Source organism: Arvicola amphibius, chromosome 5 (assembly GCF_903992535.2).
Source record: "Arvicola amphibius chromosome 5, mArvAmp1.2, whole genome shotgun sequence".
In the NCBI taxonomy this organism is placed as follows: domain Eukaryota; kingdom Metazoa; phylum Chordata; class Mammalia; order Rodentia; family Cricetidae; genus Arvicola; species Arvicola amphibius.
This window is the reverse complement of record NC_052051.1, coordinates 29,758,590-29,778,661: the sequence shown is the minus strand read 5'-3', so window position 1 is coordinate 29,778,661 and position 20,072 is coordinate 29,758,590. Positions and strand designations below refer to the sequence as shown.

The 20,072-nt window shown below is 38.7% G+C and overlaps 2 protein-coding genes across 3 annotated transcripts in view; one reads left to right on the top strand and one right to left on the bottom strand.

The window, feature by feature from the left end:
- The window catches only part of Xrn2 (5'-3' exoribonuclease 2), a 71,102-nt gene extending 67,582 nt beyond the window's left edge, over window positions 1–3,520 (top strand). For both annotated transcript variants that reach the window (XM_038329245.2, XM_038329247.2), the window contains 2 exons: window positions 375–513; window positions 2,993–3,520. In XM_038329245.2, coding sequence (XP_038185173.1) covers window positions 375–513; window positions 2,993–3,058 — 205 coding nt within the window. In that variant the 3' untranslated portion in view covers window positions 3,059–3,520. The remainder of the gene's footprint in view (window positions 1–374; window positions 514–2,992) is intronic.
- A 5,695-nt stretch (window positions 3,521–9,215) lies between these two features.
- Nkx2-4 (NK2 homeobox 4) lies at window positions 9,216–10,694 on the bottom strand. Its single transcript, XM_038332251.1, has 2 exons — window positions 10,235–10,694; window positions 9,216–9,829 (listed from the first exon to the last, which is right to left on the bottom strand). The coding sequence occupies exons 1-2, from the start codon at window positions 10,680–10,682 to the stop codon at window positions 9,216–9,218; spliced, it is 1,062 nt and encodes a 353-aa protein (XP_038188179.1). The 5' UTR covers window positions 10,683–10,694.
- Between the last annotated feature and the right edge of the window lie 9,378 nt (window positions 10,695–20,072).

The following is a 20,072-nucleotide window of genomic DNA, read 5'->3' as shown; positions in this document are numbered from 1 at the left end:
TCATTTTAAAAAATTATTATTTTTGTGTGTGTGCACACTATTGTGGCAGGGTGTGTGTTTCACAGTGCATACATGAAGGTTCCAGCTTGGGTCCTGGGTTATTGAACTTGGGTCATCAGATTTGTAAGACATGCACTTGGACCATCTGAGCCATCTCATTATCTCTAAACATTCTTTTTAATAAGTTGTGGTGCTTTATGAAATGCAGTACACTGCTCTGGTTACAAGAGACATAAAGGCCACCATACTGCATATTCTATATAACAAATCTAGGCAAATTGGGTTGTCCTAAAATTTGGAGGAGACAACCTGACCATTTTAGGCTTATGCTGTAAAGCAGGCTTCACTTCCGATATAATTATGTCTTTCTACAGAAGTGTTGGAGCTGAACCTCTGCTGCCATGGAACCGGATGCTCCAAACCCAAAATGCAGCTTTTCAGCCAAACCAGTACCAGATGCTGGCTGGGCCTGGAGGATATCCACCCAGACGTGATGATCGAGGAGGGAGACAGGTAATAAATACAACGTGGACTGTAGAGGAAAAGCAGCATATCGATCACTGCTAAGCTTCTTAGGACTTAATATTTTCTTACCAGTATTTCTAGAGAAAATATTAATAGAGTAGTTCAACTTTTGTTACCGTTATAAATGCATCTAAGAGAAGCTCCTCACCTAAGTAGTTTATACATGGGCAATGCTCAAGGATCCCAGCCTACAAGTCCCCTTTATCATAGCAGTCAGTAGTGATTAGCATGAGTCACAGTCACCAAAACACTTCTTTTTACCTTGGAGAATACCATTCTCTAATATAAACCAGATCCATCATTAACAAACGAAGACTGACTGGAAGCTGAGAAAAACAAAAAATAAAATAAAAAATAAAAAACATCCTACCTGTTTACCAGTTGTCTTTATTCATCCTAGAATTCTTATCTGATTCATTATTGAGACCCTCTTGTGGAAGCAAATCTTTCTGTGATGATTTTATACTAAATGCAAAGTGCCATGTGATTCTAATGAACACTACAGTTTATAGAGAAATTGAGATGATACTAGGTTTTTTTTTTAATTCCACCCAGTCTTAGGAACATTTAAGGCTAGGATCTACTTAACATATTTTCTCCTAGCAATTTGATACCCTGGACAGAATTTATATGCACTTTAATCTAACCCGCGGTAGAGAACAGGATTGGAATGATGCAACTCAGAGTGCGTCCTGTTCCTGGGATTGGGCACCTGCAGTGATGTGAAGGGTTTTAAATTTTAAATTGTATGCCTGGTGTTGCCTCCGGGCTTTTTGCAGTGCTTTGTGTATTGATTTTCTAATTGTGCCCCTCTTTAATTTAAGATCTCTGACATATAAGGAAAACTTGTCTGTTTCAACCTTACAAGAAAGTAGTCACCTTAATTGCTTATACTTAATTCCTTTCGAGAAAATTTTGTTACAATTCATTAAAATCGTTTCATAGAATTTTACTTTTAATTTGTCCACCCAACATCTTTGAAAAGTCACATCAGGAAATTGCTGCTCTGTGCTACTGGGGTTTAGATGGCACTGGTCGATTAAACACAGCATTTTTTAAATGAAGACACGCAGAGCTGAAGAGACCGTGGAGAACGCCATGTCCAGGCACTTCGTTTGGTAGGTCAGGAACGGAAAGCCTGTGACCTCATAGTTTGGAGCAGCGCTGGGGACACTGAACCCCAGTTCATCTTCCTTTCAAGGAGCCCTGCTGTTAGAAGAGGTGGAATTCTTCACTGAGAAGTTAAATAAACAAGTTGAAAGACTTTTTTTTAAGAAAATATACTCATTCTTTTCAGTCTTACTTCTACTTAGGTTTTTAAAATCACAACTAATAAAGTTACAATATGTTATTACAGAGTCATGCCCATGCCTTCATTTTTTTTAGTGACATTAATATGTCTAAACAAGTCCTTAGCCCACATTGCAGCCTTGAGGATCTCTCATACTATATAGTGTAAACTGCTTAAGTGACAAAATGAACCCTGTGGTCCTAAATAGAAATTTTTTATTTCTTTTGGAATCAAACCACACTCTCTTCACAAATGCTCTTACCACTGAGATATATTCCCAACCATACAAATTATTAAGAAATTATTCATATATAGAAATGCTTTTGCAAGTGTAATTATGTAATAACTTTATTACTTAATGTTTGGTTTTTCATTGAACAAAAAATATATTCCTAAATAATTTGTCTTTAGGCCTCAGTAAATCTCTTCCTTTGCTTAAATAAGTGACTTTCCTATCAAGTGCTCAAAATGGTAGAAAATTTGTAAAGCGCTGTTTCTGCAGCATGTGTAATACCTGTGCAGGCTCAGACCAGACACAATCCCAGCATGGAGAGGGGAGGTTGGACACAAAGTCCTTAGTTAAGGACCTTCTGGCAGCTGATAGCCACTGGGAGAGAGGGAAAGTAGTGGTGGTTTTTTGTTGTTGCTGCTCTTTGTTTGCTTTAAGGGTGTGGATCCTGGTGGGTTGACCAATCTTCAGTGAAGACCACATAGCCAGAGTATATGGGCAGCACAAACTATACTTGATGGGTTAAAAAAAATTGAGACACAACATTGAGTGTTTTGAGAGGAGTAGGGGAAGGGGATGAATATGATCAAAATATTCAAATAAACAAATATTTGTTTGAAATTTTTAAAGAACTTAATAAAAATGTAAAAAAAAACCCTCAGTGTACATATTTACAAGAAACATTTCATTGTTTTGTATTGTAGGGAATTTTTTAGATGTGGTTATTAATGCCTGTTGGGTACTCATTCAGCCTTTGTATATGTCTTCAGCTTTGTAACAAGCTATGTTAGAGCTGTAGGCTTAGAGCACATACTTACAAAGACTTCCCATTCCTGTGTGATGTACCTTAAACAATCCACTTCTTCAGGATGTGCTTTTCCACAGAGATGTAAGGTGATTAGGCATATTAATCCAAAAGATAAACTCTTTCTTTTGTTTACTTTCAGGGATATCCCAGAGATGGAAGGAAATACCCTTTGCCACCACCCTCAGGAAGATACAGTTGGAATTAGGCTTTTGTAAAGCTTTCCCAAATCATTTCACTATTATATACTTTTATGCTATCTGTGGAAAGATTTCTTTCTCAAGTAGTAGTTTTTAATAAAACTACAGTACTTTGTGTATTTCTTTTAACTGTGTGTATATTTTTACTGATCTGATCTCACTGTTTTATGATGCTTTCCAGAGATGTGTGTTGCATAATACAGTGTGTCTGAATTTATTATAGCTTGTAAACACATTTGATGAAATTAGGAGTCCTGGGTTTTCATTATGGTTAAAATTCAAACCAGCTCTGTGCTGATTTTGACACACATGAATAATTAGGTATGGACATTTGAACTGCACATTCAGCAGACTAGAGCATATGTTGCTCAGAATTTCTTTGGAAGCATTTCATTAAAGTACTTGTCTTATAGAAATTTGTGGACTTTAGTAAAAAAAAATAAAAATAAAGCTAAACTTTAAAGCTCTGGTTACTTGTGTTCTTTATTTCAGCTGAAAGTCTTAACTTAGATGCCTTTTTTGTTAAGTCAGCTTTTACAGAAAACAGTTGCTACAATTAGATGTCAAGCAAGTCAGGGGCAATAGATTTGAAGAGGATACAGTCAGCACTTCAACAGAAGCATTTATTAGCATGTTAATAACACATCTTTAAATATTTACAAATTTCATACTTGTTTTCTGGTTTTAAGGACTTCTAAAAGTTTAGGGACCATCTAAAACTTTCAAGCTGAAAGTTTAATTTACAACTGAAGAATCTATACTTAGCATATTTAAAATGGAATTTCACAGTAGAATTCAATTTGAACTCTTCCTTCCTTTCATCCTAGTCTTCACACATTAAGAACCTAAATGTGTGTGCAGTTCACACACAGCATTTTCGCTTAATTACCAAAACAAACCTAAGACAGGACACCTTCCTGTAAAGACTGAGGGTTTGTCTCAGTTTTTCTATCATAGCCTAAGCTTATAAGGTAAGATTTCTCTTTGACCTTCTGACTTAGGACATTTTTGCTTTAATACACTGCTAAAGCACACTTGTTAATCTTTGCTTGTGTGGGGGAAATCCACCTTATCTTTGAATAGACAGGCATTTTGAAGCTGTTGAGTCCATTGCTGATGCTGTGAAAGCAGCAGGATCCTTTTGTTAAAACGGAGAGTCTCCATTAAGAATTGTCGGCCTTTGTATGTTACCCTCACTCCACATAGTAATGAATCCTACTACTAATTTCTCTCATTTTCCAAATATTAAAGCTGTCTAGTCCTCTAAATGAAGTACTGTGAATTCCAAAGGGAGCATGTAAATTACTGTAAATAGTTTCATGGGCACACCAAATCCATACTAATGCTTTTTATTTCCCCAATTCCTTGGTTTTGGTTTAGTTTTGAAATTCTGTTTTGACTGACAGATTTTGAAGAAGTCTAAGCAGAAGGCCTAATGAAGTTAGCTGACACTAGGTTCCCTCTTTTGAAACAGGTGTGTCCTGAGAACATCTGCCCAGCTCCTGAATGCTCTTCCTCCTCCCCAACTCTTACTGAGTTGTAACCATGTTAGAATAGAAAAATAACGTTATTTCATTTAAAGTGCTGTTTAAATCTTTCAAGTAGGATATTTATGGCTGTAAATGTCCCCTTAAGTCCTCGTGTTTCAGGCAATAGGCTGGTTTTGTTACTTGTATTCCATTAAGTTACCTTTAAGGCACCTTTTTTCAGGGTGTCATTAAATTGTGGTAAGTCAGTGCCTGTAAACATCTAAGAGAACCTAGTAAGGAGTAAGCAACTGCCTTACCCCTGCAGTACCAAGAGGGTGATGTAAAGGTACAAAGCCACCTTTGAATCAGTATTAGATTGCCTTTTAGCTTTTCAAAGGCAAACGGTGTAATGACCGGTAGGTTAATTTCCTTGCAAAGACATGGGGCAACATAACAGGGCTGGCCAGTTGTAGGGATCCACCTACCTCTGGATGGAGGTCAGATGCTCAGGTTTGGCTAGGTTGAAGAGTTAGGACACAAGTATTTCACAGTTGAGGCTGAGCTGGTGGCAGTGCCCTGGAGCAGCAGGTTGGCAGGGCTAAGGAGAGTTAGCTACCTCTCATAGTCAAAGTGGCCTCTCTGTGGAGTCTGGAAGCTGCAGTCATTGGCCCCAGGGTTCTGAGGCCCCACAGTCTCAAGGATCCCAAAGCCTGCCTAGGAGCAGGCAAACTGGCAGTGTTGAATAGTGTGGGTGTGGGGACTTTCAGACCTTCCACCTTAAGAGCATTGTAGCATCATCTCCACTCCCTGGATGCAGTCTCAACTTCCAGGCAAGTGCACTGAACCTGTAAGAAAATCGGAAACAGCCCCCACCGCCGCCCCAATTTTCTGTTTAAAATTCAAAGTCTTGATTGTTAACTAAATTTAGCTGTGCCTAGAAATCTAAAATCTGGACATTCCCCAGAGTTAATTTGTCCCTAAAGGCCACAGAGTGGCTTTGCATCACTATATTTTCAAGACTTCATGTTCACTCTAAAAGGGTCAGAAAACTAAGGTGCCATCAACTGTGTTCCTGGTGACTGACCAAGTCCTCCATTTCTAATCAGGAAAAAGGTCAAAGAACAAACGAAATAACAAGTGGCCAATTCTTGAAATATGCATCCTTCATTCAGCATTGATTCCAATAGATGTGGCTGTTTTTCTATACTCTGTTTATGGAACTGGGGTAAAAGAACAGCATGCTTTAGTTTGTATTCACTACTGCAAAATTGTGCACTTTAAGCCTAAACAGTATTAATGTTTGTTTTTTTTTATTAGAAGCTACCTTAACAAATACTGAGGTTACAGATTTTCTTTTTTTGGAACAGCATTTCATTCCATTTCAGATAAACATTCTAAAGCAAAACTAAGCAAAACCAAAAGCCCTCTGTCAGAAACCTCCATCACTATTAAAATTAGAAAAAGCATTCTGGAGATCACAGAGAAATCTGCATACTCATTGGAAGGAAGAGCTCTAGGTGACATGTGGATATGTTTCCCTAGTCTGGATCTCTGAAATTTCCCCAGATACTCACCAATTCTCACTAACAGTAAAGAGGTATCTTGTGTTTTACAATGTATACAAGTTCTCTGTCTCTCTGGGCTTGTAGATAGCCAAAACAGTGTTATTTTTAAAAAAAAACCTAAATTCAAATAACATACAGGGGTTCACCACGATACTCTGGTATTAAATGGCAGGGGAATATTGTCTGTGCATTGTATCTGAACTGGAATTTATATTGTCATCACATAATGCATTACTTTCTCATATGCACAAGTTGATATCTAAAAATCAAATCTATACATCTTTATATAATTAGGGTCCAGAAATTCATTTTTAGAGCCATTGTTGTTCACTGTGGAAAGTGTGTGCATTTAGTGAGTAGGATTGAATCTCTGATTTGCTTTAAATTGAAAGTAAACAGCTACTAGCAGAATGGAGTTTGAACACATCTGTGTTGATTAACTACTTGTTCTGACCTTTAGATTGTGGTTCTAAGCAAAGCCTTAAATAGGACAACTGGGTTACACTCTCACCCTTGCGTATACAAAACACCCTTCTTGTGTCCTTCAAAATTGAACACTCTCATACTTCAATTTACATCCTAATGAAGGTTACATGGAAGTACCTGCAATCCCTGCCGTTACTCCCTGCAACTTTCATCCTGCATTTTGGTTTCCATGCTTCTGCTGGAAAAGATGTTAGACCCCAAAATGTATTGCAAAATGCCACATCTGCAGAGTTAGCATTTCTGAAACCCGGTTTTGCTATGGCCTCTGCTCAACTTAGAGAGGGCTTTGTTCCACCCAGCCCCTGCTTCAGTTCTCCCTCTTGGTTGTGGAGACACTTATCCTCCTCTTCAGTTAATGAGTTTCACCTAGTCTAGCCGTTTGTATTTTTATAAAAGATTTGTGAAGCACCAACTGCAAAAGAAGAAAAAGGCTCTTGCTTTGCATTAATCAGAAAGTGGAATTCTATAGTAAAAACATTTCTTTCAATGTTTCAGGAATCAAACCTTTTCCTAATGTCAGGATGTGCTCAGTAAGTCTCTGGTTGTAGAATGTTAAGCCCTCTGCAGCAATTACCTCAAGCTTGGGGTTTTTACTACTTAAGAGAATGCTGACTGGAAAAAGATATGGCTATAGTAAATATACTTTGAGAAAATGGTGAATGGAAAAAGATTGTTTGCTCCTGGTGACATTATTTTCAGTAGAGTTCATTTAATTTAAAGGATTCTTTGTTCTGGAAATAAGTTATCTAGGAAAAAAAAAAACGGTTACAGGTTTATTTTCCTAAAGGGTATCACTGGATGCCCATGGACCATAAAGCTATTGTTTTTGTAAGTGTTGATCTGTAAAAATAAAAATGCAAACTGTGTGTATTTTTAAAACATGTTTTAGAGGTAATATAGTCAAACTGATGAAAACAAAGCACTCAATCGCAGCACATCAGTAATAGCTTCACCCGCGAGATTAGCGCAGACTTCTGAAGTCAGTCTGCTAATAATGCAGAAACTCACGCTGGGAGATTTTTCTGTATGTTTATCACGCCATTTTTTTTTTTACTAATTTGTCTACTGAAATGCTTTAAAATTAAATCTCATCCTCCAAAAAATGCACATTGGTGGTTTGATAAGACAATCTCTGCTCCATAGTCCCTTCCCTTTCCTTGCAGTAAAAGGAATTAGAGGTTTTATTTTTTAAAGGAGGATTTACTTTATGATGTACGTTTTGGAGAAAGTTCAAGTTTGACTTCTATGTACCTTCCTATAAATTTACTTTGAATTTTCCAGAAAAATGTTCAAGCCGTAAAAGGAAATCGAATGTTTCAGTCTCAAATTTGTTCTTCTAAAAACTCAAATGCAGAAGAGGTTTGGGGTCTCTAGTGACCTCTGTTTTGATTGTTTGAGAGTACGTTTTGCCCATTTTACTTAACTTCCATTAACTCTATAAGTTTACACTATTCAGTCAGCTTTAATTTCCTCCATTATGATTATTTTAATATTGAATAAATGAGCTGTGTTTGCCACACTCTGCCAAAGGAAAAAGAAAAAAAATCCCTACACCACTTAAGAAAAAGAAATGACCCCTTAACCTTTAGAAAAAAGTACTTTTTTTAAAAAGTTATATTTAAATATTCATTTGAAGTTTTGGAAATATAAATTGGCATATTAAAGAGTAAACACATTTCTCTGTACAATAAAATTGGTACAACTCAAGTTCTAAATATTATGGAAAAGTATAATCTTAGTTTTCTGTATATCTTGATTACAATTATTGACATGTTTTAAAATTGACTGATAGTAAGTAATATTGGCAGTTTTACTTGTTTGTTTTAGTACTTTGTCGAGGAGTTCAAATTCAGGCAAAAATACTTTAAAGTGTATAAATACCATGTTTATAGAAGGAGATGGTATGTTCATCAGTTAATTTGGAAAGACCAGATTTTATATAAAAATTATTTTACAACGCTTTTTATGATGAGCTTCATCTTGAGGGTGGGGTTATGGTCCTCTAGAAAAAAATACAGTTACTTGGTTGTCTAATAATAAACATATTTTAAAATCAGCATTTAATGTAAAAACAGTAACGATCCATATAATTAGTATTTCGATTCTTTTTATTCCATTGCTCTATTTTACCCAAATGGCAGTAATTCCTCGGCAATCATGTTGCTGTGTATATGATCCACTTTGGGCTACAATTCAATTTACTTTCAATCAAGCATTAACGAAATTGCACTTAGGGGAGGGGCTTTGCAAATTAATCTCCCAAAATAAATTCCACTTCAAGGATTCATCGTGAAAGCTGGTTGATTTATAGAGATACAAACACCAACAAAAGTTTCCAACTTCTAAAACTCTGAGAGCTTTCGTCAGGAACGTGGTGAATGTGGATCCCGTCAGTTCTTCACATAACTTAGGAACTTCCGAAAGAAGGAAAATCACCACCTCAAAGTGTGGTGTCACATTATTCGGTCCTGGGCTGTAGCCTTCTCCCACCCCCAGCCAAGAGGTTCAAAGCAGCCTGACCCTCTCCGCGACTCATTCGTCCTGATCTCCATGCACTAAAGGCTCAGCTTCTGTACATTTTCCCCCATCCGTTCTTGCAGTTTCTTGGCAGATCCTGCCAGTGGCAGGCCGACCCCCGGGGCTCATCACCACGTCCTGCCATAGAGCAGGTTGGCGCCGAGGACGCCTCCGCCGTAGTCCCCGGTAGCCGCGTCCAGAGCCGCTAAGCCACCCCCGGGACCGTGCAGCGCGGGCGGACTGGGCGACAGCTCCTCCAGCTCCGGGCCGGGCGTCGGGGCCTGCGGCTGCTGGCCTCCCTGGCCGGGCGTCGGGGTGCCCGCGCCGTTCTGGCAAGGCTTGCCGTCCTTCACTAGCACGGGTACGGCCACGCGGCGAGGCGACGGCGGCGGCGGAGGCGGCGGGGGGCCCAAGCCGCCCTCCTGTTGCAGCTGCTGCGCCGCCTTGTCCTTGGCCTGTCGCTTCATCTTGTAACGATGGTTCTGGAACCAGATCTTGACCTGTGTGGGCGTCAGGTGGATCATGCTGGCCAGGTGCTCGCGCTCGGGCGCCGACAGGTACTTCTGCTGCTTGAAGCGCCGCTCCAGCTCGTAGACCTGCGCTTGCGAGAAGAGCACTCGGCGCTTCCTTCGCGGCGCGGCCGCGTGCAGTGGCGCGAGCGACTTGGCGGCGTCCGCGATGCCGGTCAGCGAACCCATGCCGGCCACGTTCACGCCCGCCGACGGCCCCATGAACCTGGAGACTGGGGAGGAGGCCCAAGAAGGACGGCCGGTGAGCCCCGGGCCCGCGGGCACCGCTCCCGCCGTAGCCCCCCTCGCTTTGCGGGACGGCACGGGTCCCCCGACTGCCTCGCAGGTCCCCATGAGCGCCGCACCCCGCGCCCCGCACCCTCCGCGCGCCCAGGGGCCGGGCCAGCCCCGCGTGCCCCGGGGGGCTCCCAGGACCCCCCGCGCGCCCCAGGCCGCCCCGCGCGTCTCCGGCCGTGACCCAGAACCCCTCACGAGCCCTAGGCCGCGTCCCAGGACCCCCCGCGCGCCGGCCCTCGGGCGCCGCTGACTGGAACGCCAGCACCCGGGCGCCCCAGCTGTGGCGGGAAAAGCCCGCGCCGCCCGCTCGCCCACAGTCCCGCGCTTCTGGCCCCGCTCACTTGACGAGTAGCGCGGGTCCGTGTTGGCGCCGTACCAGCCGGTGGCCGCGGCTGCCGCGCCGCCCCGCATGCCGTCCGTGTAGGCGGGCAGCTCACCCATGTTGCCCAGGCCGCCGTTGCAGTAGCTGCCCATGGCGCTGTGCGGGAACTGCGAGACGCCCGGCGGCATGTGGTAAGTAGCGGCCGCCGCCGCCGCTGCCGCCGCCGCCGCGGCCGCCGCGGCCGCGTTGTGTCCCGCCATGGCGTGGGCCGGCTGCATGCCCGCCACGGCCGCAGCCTGCGAGGAGGGGCCGGGCGGCGGCGCGCGGTAGGCGGCGGCCCCCAGGGGCGTCCCCAGACCGGGCGGCGCGCCGTCCATGACGCCGCCGAACTTCTTATAGGTCTCCTCGATGGGGCTCAGGATGTCGGACACGGAGAAGGGCGTCGTGTGCTTGGGGCTCAACGACATGGCTCGGCGGACGGCCAGGTAGGGGGGCCCGGGGCGAGCGCGGGCGGGCGGGACGCGGCGGCAGCTCGTCGCCGCCACCTCGGCCCGGCTGCAGCGCCAGTGGTGAGCTGTCCGCGGCGCGGCGAGCCCCCGAGCTGCGGAATCTCGGGTTTATTTTAGTCCAGCGCCAGGTTTACGACAGACTCGGGGGGCGGAGCAACATCCCCAACGAGCAAACAATGGTCATTGACATCTTTTTCTCTCACCCCCCTTCCCCATAACGGAGGCAAAAAAGGTAAAGGGCCAGTTGGATGTTTCTTGGAAAGATCACTCCCCTTTGCGATCTTCATCCTTCGCACTTCTGTCCGGGTTACCTTCGCCCTCGAGAAACTCCGAGGCCAGTGAAAGACGCCACTCTTGTTTCATTCAGACTGGGAGTTTTTCTAAAGTGACTTTGTAACAAACTTCAGTATAATGTCGAGGGTGAGGGGGGACGACCAGCGGTAAAGTTTGGGAGGGGGATGGTTTGTAGGGCTCACCTCCTTTCCAGCTACTAGCCCCTCACTGGCTCCATCATCTAAAGTGTTAAAAAAAAAAAAAGAGGCTCTTGGGTCCCACCATAAGAGCGCATAAAGAGAAGAGGTACAATGACCGTCCTCTGCCATTGTAGGGCTCCCTAATTTATGCATCGTAAGATCCTTTAAAGCATCATTTTGTAGGCAACCTAACGGACACTTCCAAATTAGCTCAAAGTATCCAAATCCAAAGAAGAGAGACAACACAGAGAGAGATACTGGCTAACAGAGATGCTGGCTTGTAAGTATGCTGTTCCTACTCTCAGGATGGAAATTGAACAAGAGGAAGTGTATTTGCTAAAAATGTTTCATATTTAATTTGAACCTCCATTGCCGCTGCCTTTCCTTTGTTCACGTCCCCAGAATCTGATTTAGAATTTCTTCTTGTCTCTACCCTGAGAGGGAGAGGGAGAGGGAGAGGGAGAGGGAGAGGGAGAGAGAGAAAGGGAGAGAGAGAGAGAGAGAGAGAGAGAGAGAGAGAGAGAGAGAGAGAGAGAGAGAGAGAGAGAGAGAGAGAGAGAGAGAGGAGAGAGAGAGAGGAGAGAGAGATTGAGATTGATTTACTTGTTTATAATGGATCTTTTTGGTGGTGGTGAGAAAATAACTTGTTTAAGAAATTTGAAAATGTAGAAGGATGCAGAAAGCAGGTGAAAATGGCAGCTCCTCTTGAAAAATGCAAACCTGTAAGCTGGTTTTCAAAAATTGTCATCTCTTGGTTTACAAATGTTCTTAAATGACAAAGAACTTACACCTTATGAACTTACACCAAATGCTGAACAAGACAAAAGACAAAGAAGTGTGCAGGCATGGGTAAATTTGCAAACATGAAGATGAGAAGGAAACAAAGAGTTTTTAAAGTTTTCCTGGAAGCTGGAGTAGAAGAAAGAAGCATGTTTCTTAAGCAAGATTTTATTGTGTCTAATAACAAAAGGATAACTACCAAAGTTTAACCTGGCAGCACATCTCTGTATCTTGAAGATCTGAACAGTTCAGTATTATCTTTTTCTTGGTTTCAGTCCTGTGGGTTGCATGTTCTTGGTGATTTTGTCTTGTTATTTTAATCAGCAATTGTGTTCATTTCAGTACACTTTTGCAAAGAATCTGCAAAGACCATATGATCACTCATGGAAAGAAAGTACCAACCAGAGGGGTGGTTAATATTTTGAGACACTTACTGTGGTACAAAATTCCAGGCTCTACCAGCTGTTTACAGTCATCAGTTATTGTCTTAACAAGATTGGTGTTGCTACAGTCTGGCATGATGCTACCTTTGTGGGTCTTTCCTGAACTTGAGACACTTGAGCTTGCACTGGAACTGCTTCCTTATATTTCTGAAAATAATGATATACAAAGAAGTCATGGAGAACGAGGGAGGAAAGGAGGAAGGTGTGAGAGAGAGAGAGAGACAGAGACAGAGACACAGAGACACACAGAGAGAGACAGAAGAGAGATAGATCTCAAATGCTGGGATCCTTTTACAATGTGGGTTTTAAACTTTGTTTTACTTTAAATTGTATGGCTTACTACTTATTATATTAAAGCAACAGAAAGTAACCTTAAACTTCAATCAACAATGAGATAAGTAAATATAGTTGTCATAATATCTGAATATGAAAGTCTCAAGCAAACCATTATGGTTTTCAAGTTTCGACACATTTAAAAAATTTAAAAAAATTTACTGTAACTTCATGTTGATGAGTTGTCCAACCTTGAAAAAGTGGTTATAGTTTTTTCAGATAAATGTTACACTGTTTTCAAATTATAGATTTTATCTCATGATGTTTTATTTGTAGAATTTTAGTATGGCGATTTTATAGGTAGCTGTACTATATTTTGCTGCTTCGTTTATCTGTGCACTCACATGTGGAAGTTTCTAATCTTTAAAAAAAATAAAACAAAACATAGTCTCTGTCAAAATTCACTTTTTGACTGCTTAGGAGCATCATAAGCCAAGTAGAATTCCTTATCTGGACATGAACGGTTATGAAAGAAAAAATATTTTAAGATCTTCAACATTTTCTCGAATCACTTATTTGTGTCTTACCCTAGACATTTAAAACCTTTAAAATGTAAGTGCTATTTGTGTATGCAGATGAGTTAGATAATAGCATCTGGAGAATGTATACATGTATATTTAAAGACAAAATATTTTGGTATTCTATAGAAGATTTCCACCAAACTCGTTTCATCCAATTATTTTCTGCCCAAATTGTAAATGGACATTTATAGTTAGTAGATTGTTAAATATTATCAGCACAGAAATTGTCACAGAAAATGTCTTTCTCAGGAATGTTTTCTTGTTGTTCTCTGACCTCATATTGGCACTAAGTGGAAAGAAAGAAAGAAAGAAAGAAAGAAAGAAAGAAAGAAAGAAAGAAAGAAAGAAAGGAAGGAAGGAAGGAAGGAAGGAAGAAAGGAGGGAGGGAGGAAAGAAGGGAGGGAGGGAGGGAGGGGGGAGGGAGGACAGGAAGAAAAGAAGGAAGGAAAACAGACAAATATTCTCAAAGGGAATACAGTTGTGAAAAGAGATTATTCCCCCTCTTGTACTCCCTGGTTACATTTCCCATTTCCTCTCCTCACAGCACTTGACATTGTTATCCTGCTGCTGGGATTGGCTTCACATCTTGAAGTACAGCACTGCTTTACACATCAGGGAGAGTATGTATTTAGTTTTTGGTACTTTGACCTTTTTTTAGAGATCAGATTTTTGTAGTTTGATACATCACACAACACTGAACACTTACTAAGATAGCCTATAAAGATAAAGAACAATTTGAAAGACAAAATGATCCAGTAGTTTCTCCTGGCCTTTTTTTAAAAAACAAAAAACAAAAATTGACTTTTATTGAAAATCTTTGATATGTTTGTTAACCTTAGGATCAAAAACCTTGGCAAAAAGTAAAAAAGTAAAAAAAAAAATTTAGAAGAAAGAGCCTTCCCTGCAATTGAATTTACTGATGTCATGAAGCTCAGCTAGAGGGGCCTGGGTAAGAGGGAGAAACCTTGTGGCAGACTCCCTTTGAAGTAGCGTTCCAGCCAGAAGAACTAAGAGGGAGATTTTGTCTTCCTATGGTGGCACATAGATTGTCAATTGCTCCTGACTTTCTACATCAAGTTGAGCCATTCTTGAAAATATTACTCTCTGCTGGCTAATCAAGAACACAAGTGCTATTTTAGAAATGAGACATTTGCTGCACTTGTGGTTAGTTTGAAATAGTTGTAAACTAATTTGGTTAGTAAAATTCTCATGTTGAAGAAGTAGCTGTAATATTACAATTATGAACTTTTTACTTGGAATGGAATAGAGAATCATGTCAATAGCCCAAGTTTTATGTAGCAAAGGTATAAGCAAAATGCTAAGGAGACAAAATGAAATCTATTTTAATTTTTTGCTAATTTATCAATTTCTGGAATCTAGCTCCCATTTTTGTTTTTAGTCTTCGAAATGCTTTTGGTTTTAATTGATTATTTAAATCATTTCACATTTCTTTTGCTAATTTTACTCCTATATTTATGACCTCCTCTATTACACAATACTTCTTTCATATTTTCTTTAAAAATGTATAAAATTCTTGTAATTTAATACTGACAAAAAACTTTTGACTGAACATTTTCTATGATTCATATATTCTTAGACTGAAAATTGTTTTCTGCTTTTTTACTAATGGTAAGTCTAACTGAAGAGTTTGTTTTAAATTAGTACAATTATTAATAGTATAGCTATTAGTACAGCATTAGAACAAATGGTAAATATCAGAAATATTATTTTTGGCTAAATCATAATAGTAAATTTCAAATATGATTCCCCAATGCAAAAAAAACAAAGAAAAAACAAAAACCCTGCCATAAACAAGTAATATAAAAACCACTCAAACTAGACAATATACTTCCCTTATATTACAGGAAAACTGTAATCTTAGTTTTTAACTCACAGCAGAAAATAACATGGTATATATGGCAAGAATAAAAATACATCTACTATATTAAAATTCTCTTACCTTAAAAATATAAACTTAAACTAGATGTTTACATTTTCTGTAGTTTAAAAATAATGATTTAAAGTTCTGTATGCTGTAGGAAAACTGACAATACTGAAATATAATTTTTGTTTCTGAATAGCAAGTTTACTAATATGCTTTGAATTTTAAGAAAAAATTATTTTAGTTTTTTTTGCAGAGAGCAAATTTTAAATGTCTGTCTTGTACATTCTTAATAAGAATGACTTGCAACCAGCTTTTAATAATATACACCTTCATAACTTTTTCATATACAGTAAATTTCCCCAGTCTAGTAGTCAAGTGATTTTAACACAAATTATATTAACGTGGTATCACCTTAGCTTTACAAATGAACTTGCAGTGCTCAGAGGTGTCCTTTTCACATCTGTCCTGGGTAGCTGGGTTATTTGTTGCCATCACTTATTTGAAGGAGAACTCCAAGTTTTGATGTTTGGTGACTTGATTATTAGATTATTATATTGTTGTTAAAGCTTATGTACATTTTGGAATGAATAACTAGAACAATATTACAATTAGAGAACAATTTCTTTAATTTTTCTTTTTTCTGTGTATTGCTAATATTGAGATGTTATTTAGCAGCTGTTTATGATTATCAGTCTGAATTTTAGATTGAGAATTGCACATAAAAGGAAGTAATAAGCTACTGTCTACTTCATAAAACTGGGTAAATTTTAAGCAATTTAATTATTAGCTTAATAATTTGCATTTAAAAAGCCTGATACAAAATAGTTTAATTACTCTATTTATTGTGAGTACCATCAGGAAAACCTGATTGATAAAGTTGTCTCATGTGATCTCAAAAATAAATAAAATCAAGTTGAATACAGTAACATATTTGTAATCTCTAGTCTCTTGAGAGAGGAGAATTGTGAGTTCAAGGCTAGCCTGTGTGTCATAGTGAGTGTGAAGCCAACTTGGTTTACAAGAGGAGACCCTGTCAATAAATAAACAAACAAATAAACAGCAGTGAAGTTTTTAATGCTGTTTTAGTTCTGCTGTGCTGAGCATCAATCCCAAGGCCAAGTGCTTGTAAACTACATCCTCAATAAGAAGTCAGTGTCAAACCACATTTGTCAAATGTACTTGGAAATTATCACCCTAAAATACTTAGCTTGTGAAGTGAACTAAGAATGGGATCTGACCCTTTAACAAATCTAATGTTATTTTAAGATTTTAAAAAATGAAATACTAGATATGAAATATTCCCTATAGGAAATTATATAGCAATAATATGGGAAAGGTGATTAAAACCATTTTTTCTTGTTTGCTTTTTTCTTTTGAAAATACAAGAATTTCACAAAACACAAAAGTATCACAAAGTATGGGGAATTGTAATTCAATCTAAAATATAACTCCATAGAAATAAGAATTGCTTGAGAAATTCTGTACTAGTTTAAATCAAAACAGTTTATTGTTTATGTGCAGTATGTTGTTAAGAATGTATAATAATCTCAAATAAAGGCAAAAGTGGCAAATTACCTTTTCCATTATGAAAAGCATATATATGTAGAATCAGCTTTAAACACAACACTAATTCAATAATGAAAATGGTGCTCCTCAATGGGTAAAGACAAATTATGTAGTAAGGATGAAATTTTTAACAATTGAATTGATACTTTTATAAAGTTAACTTTTAGATAATATAAAAAAGCATTGAAGGACAAGTGATATGCATATTCATGTGTGTGCGAGCGCGTACATGTGCCCTAGGGTTTGGATAATAAAATTATTTATGAAGCAGTTTAAGAATGAGTTTTTATGTTTTATATGCTTATCACTATAGACATGTTAAGATATATGCTAAATGGTCTGAAGTTTTGTCTTTATAATCTGATAGGGTATATGTTCTAGAGTGGATTCTCTTAAATGCAATATTTCTTTAGAATAATCAGTGATAGTGCATATATGATTGAGCTGCTGTTGGCAGACTGCCTTGACATAGCTTTTACCAACAATTTGCAGAGATTAAAAGGGTAGTGGAAATGGTGATTCAGAAATTGCTTTCTAAAGACACTGGAGGACAGAAGGGAAACCTGGGGCTTCCAGTGCCCTCTGAAATCCTCTTCGCATAAAACCAGGTTTAGCAGAGACAAGTGTCATATTAAGTGCCCTTTTATGAAAAAAAGTGTCAAAAACATAGTATTTGAACATTGTTCTTTAATGAACAAATTAGGGTATTTATTATACCCATACCAAAAAAGAAATGGAGAATGTTGTGTATATTCAATGTATTCTCTGTGATTGAATTTATTTTCATAGATAATAAAGTAACATGGGAAGCAGTCATGAAACGTCAAACACTTTTCATGACCACGAAAATCTAATCATAAAGGCAGGCATGGTGACACACACCTTTAATCCCAGCATAAAGGGGATGATTAAAGGAAGATGGTGGGTTTGAAGTCAGCCTACACTTCATAGTGAGACCTTATCTTTAAAAAAAGAAAAGGAAAGCTAACCCATAAACTGTACTTATTTTATTTAGATCACATCATTTGTATGTGCTCAAGTCAGCTGCATCTCTCACATAAATATTTCGACACCCAGGAGGAATTGTATGAGGCAAAAAACGCAGTTTATTTTTTTCTCTGATTTGTAAAATTAAAAGGCATTCTGACTATACCTCACAAATAAGAACTTTATTAAAAGAATAGAAAGGAGAAACATCTAGCTATACAGATGATATATAAAGCGTTATAAGTTTGTCAGCTTCTTAGAACATGTCCTACTTGGTAAGTGAAAATAGGTTAACATTTGAAAAGTCATTAACACTTTGTAACATTCTCAGTGTTGTCAGAGTTTTATGTGTTTATCTTGTTTAACTGATACATAGAACTTAAAAGTGTGACTGACACAAGCATAAAAATAATTTTGGCATAGAATTAAATATTCTCAGTAGGAGAGGAAAGGAGATCTCAGAAAACTGTACATCACTTTCTTGTAACTCTACAAGGGTGATGGGTCAGGATTTATGCTATCTTTGAGTGTCAGTTGTGACAGACATTTTTATATTGCCTGATGACTTTGATGACTACTCAAAGTTTACAAAGTAAATATTCATCTGGATATTTGTAATCATATAGATATGTATGGATTCATATGTGCATGTTTATATTATAAGCAGAATAGAAAGTCTGAAAGTTTCAAGTGCCTGTAAATGGTTACTTGATGAGAGTTATTTTTTTCTTACAGATCCTACAATAATACAATAATTTTCTTAGAAAACTTAACAGTATGATTTCTCATGTTATAGTGAATTGCATATTTACAGACCACTGTTATTGATTATTAATATCAGTTTGGCATTATTAAGATTGTAAGTAGCAAAGAGAAGCTTGTTGCAAATCAGTTCAAGTAATAAGTATATATACCAGTGCTGTTTCAAAAAAATATAAGGCAATATGTAATTGAAAATGCTCGAGTAGGTGGGTTATACTTAACCCAATATATCTGAAATATTATTCTCATCTATGAAGTTAATCTTTAAAAATTTGTTTTTTCTTATTTTTGTGAGTGTTTTGCAAGCATTTAAGTGCAATGTGTGTGTGCAGTTCCTTTGGAGGCCAGAAGATGGTATTGGATGCCCTGGAACTGGTGTTGCAGACAATTGTGGTTCACTGTGTTGGTGAGTGGACTGAGTCCTGGTCCTCTGGAAGAGAGCAGCCAGTGCTCTTAACAACTGAGCCATCTCTGAAACCACTGTATATGAAATGATTAAGGAGGTATTTTTTTTCTGACTGTGTGCTAGACTTTTGCAGTTGTATGCTTACTGCACTCCTGGTTTGGAGTAACTATACTTCAAGGGCTCAGTGGGCATGTGTCACTCATAGTTATTGTATTGAGAGACAGTGATTCTATAGTATTTTATTCACATTTCCTATGTCTCCGCATAAATGTATGTTCATTGTTATTACAAATATGTTCTTTTCACAGAAATTCACATAGATCTGAAATTTGTGCCCCAGATTTGGCTTAGTATCTCTTTCTTTATCTTCCAGGAACTAAATTGTTTTTTTTTTTTCTTGAAAGATTCTTGCTAAGTAGTCCTGGTTGGTCTGATATCCACGCACCCAGATTAGCCTCAAACTCATGACACTCCTCCTGCTTCGGCCTCCTCAGTGCACCAACATTAAATCAAATAATATTAATGTATCTCATGTGATAATCCTATAAAATTCAGATTTAAGTACTCATAAATAAAGGTTTATTGAACACAGTTACACTCATTTGTCTATGACTGTGTTCATGATACAGCAACAAAGCATCTACAACAAAGACTATATGGCCCACAGTCCTAAACTTTTACTTGCTAGTGCCTTTATAAATACTGTTGACCAACCCTTGCTAGTAAAATAGAAAATCACCTTTGCATATACACAATCCCATACCTGTCTCCAGAACTAATCACTATTAAGGTTTTTCATGTGCTTTTCCAGGTATTTCTTTATACATTTATATATACAGATGTGGTGTAGTGTGCTCTATATGTGTGTAGGAATAAATATACAAGCTTGTATGTGCATCCATAATCATATTCTGTAGCAATTTTTATGTATCTAGAACATACTTACCTTTTCATGTAATGGAATCATTACATTACTCTGATTTCCTTTAATCAACTATACTTCCTATTGATTGGCACATCAGCAGTTACACATATGCTCCTTATTATTTATATATATATATATGTGTGTGTGTGTGTGTGTGTGTGTGTGTGTATTTAGTATTTGTTACAGTGTAGATATCCATCATCTTTTTAATGATCACATCCTGTTCTACAGTATGAGCTCACATAAGTTGTTTAACCACTCTCCAAT

Excerpts from the sequence above, each read along its gene's own strand:
- Nkx2-4 (XM_038332251.1), bottom strand. The coding sequence starts at position 10,682 with ATGTCGTTGAGCCCCAAGCACACGACGCCCTTCTCCGTGTCCGACATC. Across the intron at positions 9,830-10,234 it reads GGACCCGCGCTACTCGTCAA|TCTCCAGGTTCATGGGGCCG; the intron begins GTGAGCGGGGCC and ends CCTCCTCCCCAG.